Here is a 12378-nt window from a genome sequence, read left to right on the forward strand (position 1 = left end):
GCCCCCATTGTCCCGGGGGACCGGCCCTGCCGTGGGCTCCCCGGGATCTTCTGTGGCCGGCACAGCAGCAGGCCTGGGGGCAGGTGTGTCCTGGCTTCCCTGAAGGATTCCAGGATAGGCAGCCTCCCCTGGCTCTGTCCGCCGCTGAGCCTGGTTGACCCCTGCCGATCTCTGTGCAGCTTGATGACCTGTACCTGATCGCCATTTGCCATCGCCGCGGCATCCGATCGCTTCGGGACCTCACTCCAGAGCACCTGCCGCTGCTCAGGAATATCCTCCGGGAGGGCCAGGTGAGTCATCTCGGCTAGATCCACACAGAAGCCCAGACGAATTCTGTTCCAATGCCGTTGTGCTCCCCGGCCACTTTCCTCACACTTCACAGAAGTCCATCTGGGAACAGGGCTTCTCTCTGGATGCCCGTCCCACGACCCCAGGAAGGCTCTTTAGATGGACTCACAAGACCCTTGTCCTCTGGTCCTGCCCTTCCTCCAGCTCCGCTTTTAGCCGCCTTTTCTCTGCCTGGGTTCTCACTGTTGCCTCCGAGCTTTTCTCCTGCGCAGCTCTGCTCGGACCCCTCCTCTCCCAGGATCATGACAGCCATGTCATGCCAGACACATTTCTTGGGCAGATGGGTCCCCACTCCAATGTGTGCACAAGGCCCTCCTCCTCTGCCCCGAGGCCAGAACCTGGGTTCTGTAGCGCCTGGCGTCCTAGGGTGCTTTGTACGGCGATATTTGCTGAATCACATGAAATTAAAGAGAAGCCCTGGAGGCGAGGGAAAAGGGTCTAGAGTCTTGGGTCATGGTCTTGGTCCTGACATTTTGACCCTCACCACCTGAGTAAGTCTGGGCAGGACTCATCAGCTCACCTCCCTGGGCCTCAGTATGTGGATGGGATGCTGCAAAATCCCATCCTGTGGGCTGGTCCCCAGTCTTTCCTTCACTCAGGCGTTCAAGGACGCTGCCCCTGTGCTGGGGCCCCACAGTCACCAGGGTGCCCAGCCAGGAGAGCTGCTCTCAGTGGTTTTGCTGCAGGTGTGGGGGAAGGGCTTTCCGGGAGCCGCTCTTTGCTGACCTCTAGACCCCAGCTGTCCCGCCTCTGCACCCTGTCCCACCTTCTCCCTCCTCCCTGCCCACATCACTGCCTTTCTGGCTGGCTGTATCTTTGTGGAGTAATTAATTTCTCTCCTGAAGCAGCCTCTGGATGGCAGAGTGGCATCTTTCTTGCAGGGAAATGCTGGGCCTACACTTCCACTTGTCCTGGCAGCTCGGGCAGCCTTGTCCCGACAGGCCAGCCACACTTATCCCCCCAAGGGCTTTAGGTGCCCTAGCCTTGGCCTCACACCACTGCAGAGATCCCAAGGCAGAGTTCCAAGTGCAGGATGTTATTGTGGGGTATATTCTGAGCCCACCGAGGCCCTCATCTTTTTCTCTTCACCTCTGACCTGCTCAGGGTTTCACCCACAGTGGAAATCAGACTCTCCTATTAATGCCAAGCCTTGGAGGCTCCAGACCTGGGGTTTGGTAGAAATAGCCCTACCTCTGAGCAAGGTGGGGGATGGACAGAGGGAGCCAGGGTCAAAGTCAGTGCTTTCTCCTTCCACTAGGAGTCCAGCCAGATCTTCCCTGGGTCTTCTAGCAGCCCTTCCCATGTGCCCTCCCCCTTCCTCTCTCTTCCACCAAGCCTCAGCTCAGCCCCATCCCTGTCACCCTTGTTCCCCCACTTCACTCTGTTCTACGCTGAGAGAGGGTGTAAGCCCCCCTCCCACCTCCTCAGTGATTTAAGTTGGCATCAGGCATGCGGGGGAGGACAGTCCCTATAGTCTTGGACCTCTGGGGCCTGTTCTTCAGCGCTGGGACTTCCTAGAGTCCCAGCAGCAGCTGTTTGATGAAACTCAGCTTCAGTGTTTCATCTAAGTTGGAGTGTGGAACCTTAATGGAGGCCCCTGTTCCCTTCATTTGGGAGAAAAGCCCCCGCTTTGCTGCTGTCACCTGCTTCTGTTGATTTCCTACAGTGGAAGACGGGGACCTGCAGCCAGTTGTGGGGAGGGAGTGTCTGGGGGTTTCTGTCAGCGGTCCAGAGGCCAGTCGGGGAGCAGGGACAGAGGAGGGCCTATGGGGAGCACAGTGGCCCCTTTCCTGCACCCCCTTTCTCCTCAGGAGGCCATCCTGCAGCACTACCAGGTGAAGGGGGACCAGCTCCGCGTGTACCTGCATTACCTGCCTTCCTACTACCATCTGCACGTGCACTTCACGGCCCTGGGCTTTGAGGCCCCCGGCACAGGCGTGGAGCGGGCTCATCTGTTAGCAGACGTGATCGAGAACCTGGAGTGTGATCCGGACTTCTACCAGCGGCGCACCCTCACCTTCGCCCTCAGGGCTGATGACCCACTGCTCAGGCTCTTGCAGGAGGCCCAGACAAGCTGAGTCCAACCCCGGGGCTGCCCGGCAAAGAGCACAGATGTGTGGGATTGGGGACAGGGGTGGGAGGGACCTGGGGAAGGGCTCGGGACTTTTAGCACCAAGTGAATTTTTTTAAAAAAATGTATTTTGTACTGGCTTATTCCTAGGATGTGAATAAAGTATTAGTCTCCTTTGGTGTGGTCTGTTGCCTGGGGAGGCAGGTGGCAGGGGCAGAACAGGATAGGAATATCTGGGACAGGAGCCAAGTCTGGGGTGGTGGCTTCTGCTGACCCTGATACGTGCCAAGGGCTTTCTCTAAATTCCAGTAAGCACCATTCTTGGTGATTTCCATGTCCCGGATCAGGTGGTGCCTCTCCCTAACTTCAGTCCTTCCTACTCTGCTCTCACGTTCCCCTTCCTTCTTTCCATTTGCTGTATCTTCTTCATGGGTTTCGAGGCGCGCGTGTCCAGGAGTTCCCCCAAAAAACCAAATACAAAAACTCTCTGGAAATCCTCTATAGAGTGTTTTTGCCAGGGCTTCCTCTTGCCCTCCCCAGAACAGAGATCGCAGCCCCGCTGATAAACTTCTTGTTGACAAGGATGCAGGACTGCCGCCTGGAAGTGGGAGGGTTTTAATAGGAATCAGATGATGCAAGCCCAAAAAAACTTGCCTCTGCCTCTGTTATTTGGTCAGTGAGCCCCTGGCCTTGAGTTTATTATCTAGGGTGGAAGACAAAACAAACTCACAGAGAGAGATGGAAGACCAAACACCAGACAGCCTGTCAAGGGCAAAATGATAGGGTTGCGGTGGTGGATGGAAGCTCCGAGGGGCTCGGCTTCGAGGTGTGACCAGCGACACGGGTCTCTGTCAAAGGATCTGGAGGCCAGGAAGGGATCCCAGAGTGAGGCTGGTAGCCTTGGGGAGCCAGCGGGGGCCTATCTGGGAAGGGTGACGTCATAGGTACGCAGGTGAGGGCATGCGGTTGGACACATAAGGCACTCACTTCAGCACGGGGGATGTGTGTGTATCACACCGCAGAGGGGCTGGCGTTAGCATGTTAGTCCCTCAGCCCTTCTGGATTGTGCTTCCTCTGGAGGCCTCAGGATGTTCGGTTCTGCTAAGAGATAAGAAGGAAGCATAAGGTGGGGATGGCCCGTATTCTGCAATTCCTGGACTGAGAACCAGGCAACAGTTCAGAGTCAAAGGCTTATCAAACATACATCGCAGGCTAGGCACTGCCCTGGAGACTGCTAAGTGGTGAACAAACAGAAGTGTCTCCCCCTGGAGCTGACATTCACCCCATAGCCTTGGACCAGACCCCAGGTGTCCCGAGCCTGTTCCCTTGTGAGAGGACAGGGATGAGGATCCGTGAAGCGTCCTGCGTGTAATCAACATGTGCTGGTGTTGCTTTCTGGTACGGTTTGAATTACTGATCGACTTTGGAGCTAGATAGTGCTTTAGCTGTTGGGAAACCAAAGCTTCTACCCTGCAGGCTACTGGGGCAGACAGCCAAGCAAACTGTAGGAATAAAAAGAGGCAGCACCCAGGAAGCTACCCTGAAAACAGGCATGTGGGAGAGGCTGGTGTACAAGGTCCCCTAGGAAGACCAGTGGAACATACTTGTGGGATCACAGTGCTTGGTGGGGTAGCCGACCCCTTGCATGTCTGGCAGGATAACCCACGGGGAATAAGGCAGTGAGGCCGAAGGGACAAGTTACAGGGAGAGGGTTGGCACTGGGGGGCAGCTGCTTTCCTCCCCAGAAGGAGATGAAGCAGCAAAATGTCTGGCCAGTTTGACGGGAACCCCTGGCTTGTTTTGTTCGTGTACAAGAACTGTCGCAAAGATAATTGAGGGGTGCAGAGGAGTGGAGGGGATGCTGACCCAAGAGGCCCCTCCTTGCAGACAGAGTGGAGGGATTCAATCCCAGGAGCGACCTTTTCTCCTTGAAAGATTAGGTTCTGCCGGTGGGGCTCTCAGCTGGCTTCACACAACATGGTACGTGCTTGGAAAAGACTGGCAGGTGGCCAACCCTGACCCCAAAACAGGACCGCTGGGGAACCTCCCAGGGGCCCAGGTTCTCCCATCTCCCTGGGACTAAGCTGCCTCCCCACACTTGACTCCCCAGCTCGATCTGTCCCAGGCTCCTCCTTCCTCTCAGGTTTACTCACCCATCCGTCAAGTTTCTAGCAAACCTCTTGGATGGACCAGCACTGCAAGGCGGCGCTGGAAACAGGAAGATCAAGACCCGCCAGCCTGTACACTCCCTGAGTGCACCTCAGTGGGTTGGGGGAACGTTGGATGAGACAGTAATAAGAGCTGTTCTAGAGAGGTTCTAAGAGCTTTGCTCCTTTGCCATGCTGGGTGGTACTCCTCCTTCAGGACAAACTCTGTTTTGGGGGGAAGAGGATCGCTTCTCCCCTGGCGCCTGAAGCCGGAGTCACTAAGGCCCAGAGAACAGCCCCGCAAGCTGCAGACTGCTCAGGGAGAGAAGACCTCAGGAATTTGACTTCCTGTCCCCAAAGGCCCCTGCAGTAGCCAGGGTCACTGCCCACTAGAGTGTTTGCTTCTCCTCCAGGAAACGGCTGGTCAGATGTGTGGTGAGCCATGAAACTGATCCTGCTGAGCCCCTATCTGACATACACTGATCTGCCCTCGTCACCACGTGAGACCGTGTCTTCAAGGCAACCCCACCTTACCTGAATCCTGGCGTCTCTGGCTGCAGCAAGAAACGGGCTGAGTCAAGGGGTCAGTCACTGTCTGAACTCCCTCATCTGAACTCCCAGAGGCCCTCTTCTAGAAGACCCAAGCTTTCTGACCGCATGCCACTTCCTGTCAGTTCTAGGGAGTCTGTTCCCAGGGACCACAGGGGTCCAAGTGCACCCCCCCCACCACAGGCACCATGGTTTGGAGCAGGTCACAGCAACTGGGTCAGCCCCCCACCCCCTGAAGGCTTTCCCCTCAAGTAAAGAAATTCCATTCAACCCAGGTCTCCTGCTTCTCAGTCCAGGGGGATGCAGAGTGAGAATCAGCCCCTCTCTGTCTTAGCTTTCCTTTTTTTTTTTTTTTTAATTTTTAAAGATTTTAATTTATTTATTTTAGAGAGATGAGAAAGAGAGCGGGAGGGGCAGAGGGACAATGGGAGAGAAGCCCAAGTACACTCCTCGCTGAGCTCAGAGCCCAACGCGGGGCTTGATCTCATGATCCTGTGATCATGATCTGAGCGCAAACCAAGAGTTGGACGTTCAACTGACCGCACCCCCTCACCCCCCCCCCCCACGCCCTAGCTTTCCTCTTGATGTCACTTTGCAGAACCACACATCCTGCTGCCCGGGAAAGCTTCCTGAGTGAGATCCAGTGTCCCTCGACCCTATCTTCACCAACTAGCAAACACCAGCCCCCTCTGGCAACATGACATGTCCTGTGTGCTGCCACCAAGGCCTTCTGCATTTGACTCTGTGCCTTCCCTGTGCGTGCCTGTGTCCCTGTTGTGCTGGAACAGTGGGAGATGTCACCCTTCCCAGAAAAATCCTGGACGTGTCCACAACTGGCCGTCAGCCCTCCGTACTTGGCCTACTATCTCCTCGGCGTGGCTGCAGAAGGAAGGAAGCATGACTGCTATTGTTCCTTGGCTCCTTTCATTTTGCCCAAAAGTTTCCTCATAGAGCAAAATTGCTGAGTGTCCTGGATTTGTCCACATTCCTTCATGAAAAGGAGAAAAATAACATTTCGGAACAAGGACATGTGAGCTCGACTTTGCATGTCTCTGTTGAACACAGAGCCCCGGACGGAGAAACAAATCGAGAAATATTTACATACAAAGTAACATTTGAAATTGTTTCTCTTGTAAGGCTTCCATATCCAAAAGTTTCGTGTATCTACTTCTTTCTGAATAGACTGATGTAAATCTTCCTTCTCAGAAAGGACCAAAATCTTCATTCCAAGCATGTATATATGATCTTAAAATGTCCTTTTTTAAAGAAGATGGTTGTCATTGGTGGTGGTTGTTTTTAAAATATCCTCACCCAGCAAAATAAATAAATGTTGGCAACCCTGTGTTTGTTCTAGTGCTATTATTAGTGGAATGATACTGGATTCTGAAAGCTATACAAACTTGAAGTTACCATGTTTCAACCACTTAAAAAATAAGCAGGGACTGAATTGATTTAAAGTGTTTCAATTCAATACACATGTTTTGCACATCTTCCCAAATATTTTTTTTAGGATTTTTAAATTTTATTTGACAGAGAGAGAGAGAGAGAGAGGTCACAAGTAGGCAAAGAGGCGGGGTGGGGGGGCGGGGTGGTGGAAGGAGACTCCCTGCTGAGCAGAGAGCCTGATGCTGGGCTCCATCCCAGGACCCTGAGATCATGACCTGAACCGAAAGCAGAGGCCTAACCCACTGAGCCACCCAGGTGCCCCCGAATTTTTTTTTTTTTTTTTTTAAGTTAGAATCTGGAGATAGAGCTCACATGGAGCTTATGATTTAGTGAGGAACCCAAAAGCAGTGAATGCCTTCTACAAAAGGCAGAGGGGGCTGGGAGACCTTATGCAGAGAGAAGGCAAACTTCCAGGCTACATTTGCTAGCCAAATGTCCTGCACAGAGGCCGGGCAGTCAAGGCAGACTGTGGCTCCGCACGCTGGGATCTAGAGCCAAGCTTCTAGCACAACATACAAGTGCACAATGAGAACACGGGCCGCTTTGTCCTTCAGGACCGTGATGAAGAAGTGAAAGTCCGAGCTAAGGGCGCACGTCTGGGAAGCAAATGGTCTGATGGCCTCGGCACAGCATCCGCACCATTCCCCAGGTATGATCGCAGGCAATTCCATAACTGCTCCCAATTTAGCAATGGTAAGAGTGCTCCCTGTGAGGGGTTTTGTGGGGATTAAAGAAGAGCCTTTTGTAGACGTAGTCACCACGGGGTAAACGTGAGCTAGATTTTTCTACTGTGAGAAGGACTGAAAAGGATGTAACCAGAGATACTTGGGCTAGATATTTAAAAGAACTTCCTGATGAGAAGGGCTGTGAAATCCTAGATTACGCAGTGGAGGGCACAGCAACCAAGTGACTTTTGGGCAAAAAAGATAAACTACCTGTGGCTAATTGACTGGCCCCAAGCAGAGGCGAGGGCTGCACGCAAGGACTTCTTGGGATCTCGTCCAGCCTAAAGGTTCCTGGAATGCCCTGGCCTACTGGCAGGTTTCTAACACAACAACAGTGATGTCCCCTGCCTGCTATTGAGAACCCTGGGAACAGCTCAGCTCTATGGTCCGGCCATATAAATCTGATAAAAATAGGAGCTGAACTACCCTCCCAGAGTTGCTATTTTTAAAAGCGTCTGAGATGCTGGACTGGGTTTATTTCTTCCTCACACGGCATCTTGCTGTTCCCTCCTCCTGGTGGGTAGGAAGTTAACGTGGCACATGAGAGGGACAGGAGCCAGAAGCCTGCGAGGCCCGTTTGTTGAGAAGCTCCAGGCCTCCTACCCACACCCGCCGGCTGCCAAGGAGGAGCCTCTGGGGGCCACAGCTTCCCCCGTTGATAAGCACCTGCCCCTTCCGTGGTGCCCCTCGCTCCTCTGCCTCTTCCCTCTGCTCCCGTGGCCCCTCTGGGTGCCCCAGTTCCTCCACTGTGGAGACAGAGCCAGAGGTCAAGGGAGGTGGAGGAAAAAGGAACTGAAGCAGCATGGCTCCAAGCGCGACCAGGACCCAGCGAGACGCTGGTCAGGTTGTCTTGTTCTGTCTGGGAACCGTCCCAAGTTGTCAAACCCCTGCTGGCTTCATCATATGACCTCTCGCTGTGTCCTGCAAGGGTGCAAGGAGCTGGGTGGTGCTCTGATGGCTCCAGGACCATCCCTCCTCCACCACCCGGGATCAAAAGGTCCCAGAACTGCTTCCCCCTGCCCCACTGATGATATGGCTTCCAGGCAGCTAGCTAAGCATCTGGTTGTGCCATTAAGAAACCCGAAGGGGAAAGATCATGAGTAAGCACACTGCGGCCTGAGGGGAGGAGCCAGAATTACAGTTAGCTTCTGGGCACTGGGTAACCTGGGATCAGCGAGGGGCGGGGGAGACCTGACCACTTCCATAAGTCAGAGAAGGGATGCCGCCTGCATCACATAACACACACTTACATAGTGCATTGAACTTCCAGAGCAAGTTCCTGTCCACTGCCTAGTTTAATACCAACAATACTTTTTGACAAAATACAGTGATTTCTTTTTCTTTCTTTCTTTCTTTCTTTTTTTTTTTTTTAGTAAGAAAACTCAAGCAATGCAGTGACAGAGGTAGATTTGGGAATCAGGACCCCAGGAGGGAGAGCTGGCCCTTCGGTTCTGTTCTCTGGCAGAGGGATGTTGGTGTGGCTCATGGCCAGAACCGCAGACTGGGTTTAGATCTAGCTCATCAAAGGGCTAGCAAAGTTTAGAAGCCGGACGAGTCTCAGTTCAACTTGGCCATACTACTCACCTTGGTGCTTTGGGCATCTGATGACTCTCTTTGGGCCAGTTTTCCTGACTGTGAAATGGGGGGGTATCCCCTTTTTCCCCTTGACTGGCTCGGGGCACCGACTTTAGCCACTGGCTTCTTTCTACTCAGCTAAGCTTAGTTTAGGCCTCGAGCTGAATGCAGTTAAGTCTTTTCTGACTGAATGCTTGACGGACCAAGCCAATGGCACCATTCAAGCATTAAGTTCAACATAGGTGGGATGCAGAAAGAACCTATCTGTGCAAGGTGTGATTTAGAACAAAACGGCCACCTATGGAAGAACTTGGAGGCTCACCCTGTTCACCTAAGCCTTCTCCACTTTGTTCCGGCAGAGCCTCCTGAACTACCTGTTCTCAACTAAGAAGCCCTCCAGTTTCTTCTGAAGTGAACCTGAAGCTGGCAGGTCTCTGAACCCCCTTTGCACTTACTGTCGGTTACTCACACCTCACACTTAGTCACTTCCTGTCTTGCCTTCTTCTTGAACAGAAGTCCATTGTGATCATTCTCTCTGGGGCTAGATCCTAACTAAGCTTCCTGGGAGACAGGGACCAGGTCTTAGACTTTTCTGGGAGTGGCGGGAGCCTCCAGCACCAGGCTGTCCCCACTAGGTGACCCACCAGGGGCTCAGTAAATACCACTCACCCATGGAAGAACCACTCACCTATGAAAGAGTGTCTCGGGGGCTGTGGGTTTCCTGGGGGTAACTTCTGGACTAGGTTTCTGGGCCTGCGCCGTTTCCAGGCTTGAAGGGGGATGTCTGAGCCCAAGGAAGTAGGGTCAGGAGCCTGATGGGGTTTCCCCTGGCGACAGTGTGCCTGGCGCCTTCTGTAAGGAACAGAAACCAAGAAGCTTTTTCAAGGCCAAAACTGGTGTGCAAAAGAGGGGCGGCAGAGGGAGCAGTCTCAGAGCTGCAGGTGCAGACGAGGGCAGAGGAGAGGCCCAGGTCTAGGTCTATGGCACCTGGCCGCGGGGCCCAGGGCGGGGATGTGGGGGTGGGCTCCCGGAACAAGGCCCTCCCCCTTCCGTGTCTCACTTTGCAGAGCGAGCGAAGGACGCGGTTCACCACGTGGGAGAGCCGAGAACCCTTTGTTGGGTCTCATTGTTCCCAGGAGAGTGTGCAGAGGCTGCGCTGGGCACATCTATCCTGGCGCCACTCACAGACAGCGCCCTCCCGGGTTCTACCCTCACCCCATCCGGCCTCCCCTTCCGCCCCTCCGCGCCCGCCCCGCGCGCCCCGCGCGCCCCGCGCGCCCAGGCTTCCCGGCCCCGGGCCTCCGCCGCTCCCACACGGTCCCAGGCCGGCGGGCGGCAGCCCCGCCCGCGCGCAGCAGCGCCCCAGCCCTTCCTCCGCCTCCCCGCCCTTCCTCCGCCTGCCCGCCCGCTCCCCGGAGTCGGCTCCCCGGCCGTGTGCGCAAGCGTGTCCGGCCCCTTCCCCGCCCCCCGCACGGGCCCGGGCCCCCGCCTCCCGGCAGGCGGACTTGCCCGCTCCCAGGCCCGCCCCGCGCCCGGGACAGGGACCCGGCCGAGCGGAGCCGCTGCGCCAGCGCCGCGCCGCCAGCCCGTGCGCCTAGCGGATCGGAGCTGTGCGCGAAAGTGTCGTGCCCCGCCCCGCTCCACCCGCGAGGGTGAGTACGCGGCGGCCGGCCCCCGTGGGGTCCGGGGGGAGGGCGGGAGCGCCGCGGGGGCCCGGTTGTCTGGTCCCCACCTCCGTCGCCCTGCGCCGCCGCGGCCCCGGGGAGGTGGTCGGCCCCGCACGTGGGCGCAACGCTGGGCCGGCCGGGGTGGGGCGGCCACGGCCCCGGGATCCCTTTCTCTGGACCAGATTTTCGCGGGAAGCCGGTGTTCGTCTCCCTTGGAGTGAGCCACCGGGATGGTCCTCTTCTCCGGAAAGTTTCTAGCCCCCACCCCCGCGCCCCTGCTCAGGAGGCGTTCCCACCTTCAGCATCCTCTGAACCTTGGTGTCTCGCACAACTGCCCCCACGGAGTCCAGGAGATCAGTAGGCTGGCTTGGCTAGAGGTGACGGGCTGGGCTGCGTCCATCCGTGTGCAGGAGTCGCAAGGTCGCCAAGCAGAGCCCAAAGGTGGGAGTTGCAAGTTGCAGGCAGGTGGTGCCCGGGATACCAGGTCCCCCTGGTGGGGGCCTTTGGGCCTAGGCCCCTGTGCCTCCAGGCAGCCTGGGTGGTGGACAGTGGGAAGGGATGGGGTTGGGGTGAGGGTGGGGTCCAGCTGCGACCGGACCCTGAGCTCCTCTGTCTGCCTCCCTGGGACGCTTACCGCAGGCATCTCCTGGCCTGCCCAGAGTTGCCAACATGTCTGCCAGTAGCTGCCCCCTCCATTTCCAGTCTTGGGGGGAAGCTCCCTCTGGGCCATGGGAGGCCTGATGGACAGTTGCTGCTTCCTCCGTTCTACAGAGCCAGTCCTGAAGGCCTTGCTTAGCTAGGGGGCTCCTTCTGGAAGGCGGGGACGTGGGGGTGAGGGATATAGGCAGTGTTCAGGTGCTCAGCTGTGCTTGTCTGACCTCATGGCCACCCACGGGCAGGCACCCCCACAGGCTTCTGAAAGCCTGTGCTTTCCACCACTGGAGGGAGGCACAGCGAGAAAGCCAAGTTCAGGCTGACTTCTTCGCAGAACCCTGGGAACAAGCCTGGTGTGTGCCGGGTTGTTGCACGAGGCACAAGCCTAGGCTGCTTTCTCCTGAGCTGCACTCTGTCCCCGCCTCCTCCAGGCCCTGGCCGTGGCCTTCGTGAGGGTGATTTTAAATACATTGATGTGTGTGAAGTGCTCGAAGGGGTGCCTGCTTGAAGGAAGCAGTGTTCGCTGAGAGTAGTGCTGCTCCCACGCCCTTACTCGCCCTCCGGAGCTGCCCGCTAATTCCGCAGAGGGTGCCTGGAAATGACCTTGTGGGGTCTTTTCTCTTTGCCGGGAGGGGTGGGCCTGAGCGGAGGTGGGGCTCAGACCTTGCTCTGTTCCCCTATCCACGGAGGGCTCTCTGGACCACCCCTCAGCATCGCTGCGCTGGGTGGGAGATCTTGGCCGACCAGGGGGCCCTGGGTTTCATCAGGTGGTTGCAGGTGAGCCAGGAGCTGGGGCCAGTCCCTCTCCCCTCCCCAGCCCAAGCAGAGGGGGTGAGGAGGGGCACATAGTTGGAAGAACTTAGGAAGGGAAAGTACGAATAGCCTGAATCGCCTGCCGGGACTGTGGGCCAAGACGCATCTGTAGCTCACGCATGGGTTACTCCTCAGGACAGCAGGGAGCCCCTTTCCTGGGAGCAGAGGTCCAGGCCGTGGAAGCCCACTGCGCCTTCCGGGATGCCTTCTTCCCTTCTCTCCAGCTTCTCTACCCAAAGCAGTGACTTGCTCACCACTCCTCAGAAACAGAGTTATGTGGCCCCCTCCACCCTCTCAGCTGTTTTAGGATCCAATTTTCTGGGTAGAACCAAGAATCTGATACTTTCTGGAATTGTAACAAATTCTGGGAAAGACCCCCCCCC

At 56.2% G+C, this 12378-nt stretch overlaps 2 protein-coding genes and 1 long non-coding RNA gene across 6 annotated transcripts in view; 2 read left to right on the forward strand and 1 right to left on the reverse strand.

Moving 5' to 3' along the window:
* The window catches only part of DCPS (decapping enzyme, scavenger), a 42493-nt gene extending 36036 nt beyond the window's left edge, over nucleotides 1-6457 (forward strand). Inside the window, exons 5-6 of the mRNA XM_059184582.1 lie at nucleotides 180-290; nucleotides 2160-6457. Coding sequence (XP_059040565.1) covers nucleotides 180-290; nucleotides 2160-2426 — 378 coding nt within the window. The 3' untranslated portion in view covers nucleotides 2427-6457. The remainder of the gene's footprint in view (nucleotides 1-179; nucleotides 291-2159) is intronic.
* Nucleotides 6458-6586: 129 nt separating this feature from the next.
* Nucleotides 6587-10170, reverse strand: LOC131838445 (uncharacterized). Its single transcript, XR_009356597.1, has 3 exons — nucleotides 9922-10170; nucleotides 9550-9713; nucleotides 6587-7267 (listed from the first exon to the last, which is right to left on the reverse strand). It is a non-coding gene; the product is annotated as an uncharacterized LOC131838445 (long non-coding RNA).
* A 186-nt stretch (nucleotides 10171-10356) lies between these two features.
* ST3GAL4 (ST3 beta-galactoside alpha-2,3-sialyltransferase 4) overlaps nucleotides 10357-12378 on the forward strand; it is a 31894-nt gene continuing 29872 nt past the window's right edge. For 2 of the 4 annotated variants that reach the window (XM_059184562.1, XM_059184553.1), the window contains exon 1: nucleotides 10362-10513. The gene's annotated coding sequence lies outside the window, so the exon portion shown is untranslated. Of the gene's footprint in view, nucleotides 10514-10811; nucleotides 10970-12378 lie in introns of those variants that run through there. The other 2 variants (XM_059184530.1, XM_059184570.1) reach the window with 2 other exon arrangements.

This window comes from Mustela lutreola, chromosome 1 (assembly GCF_030435805.1).
Source record: "Mustela lutreola isolate mMusLut2 chromosome 1, mMusLut2.pri, whole genome shotgun sequence".
Classification (NCBI taxonomy): domain Eukaryota; kingdom Metazoa; phylum Chordata; class Mammalia; order Carnivora; family Mustelidae; genus Mustela; species Mustela lutreola.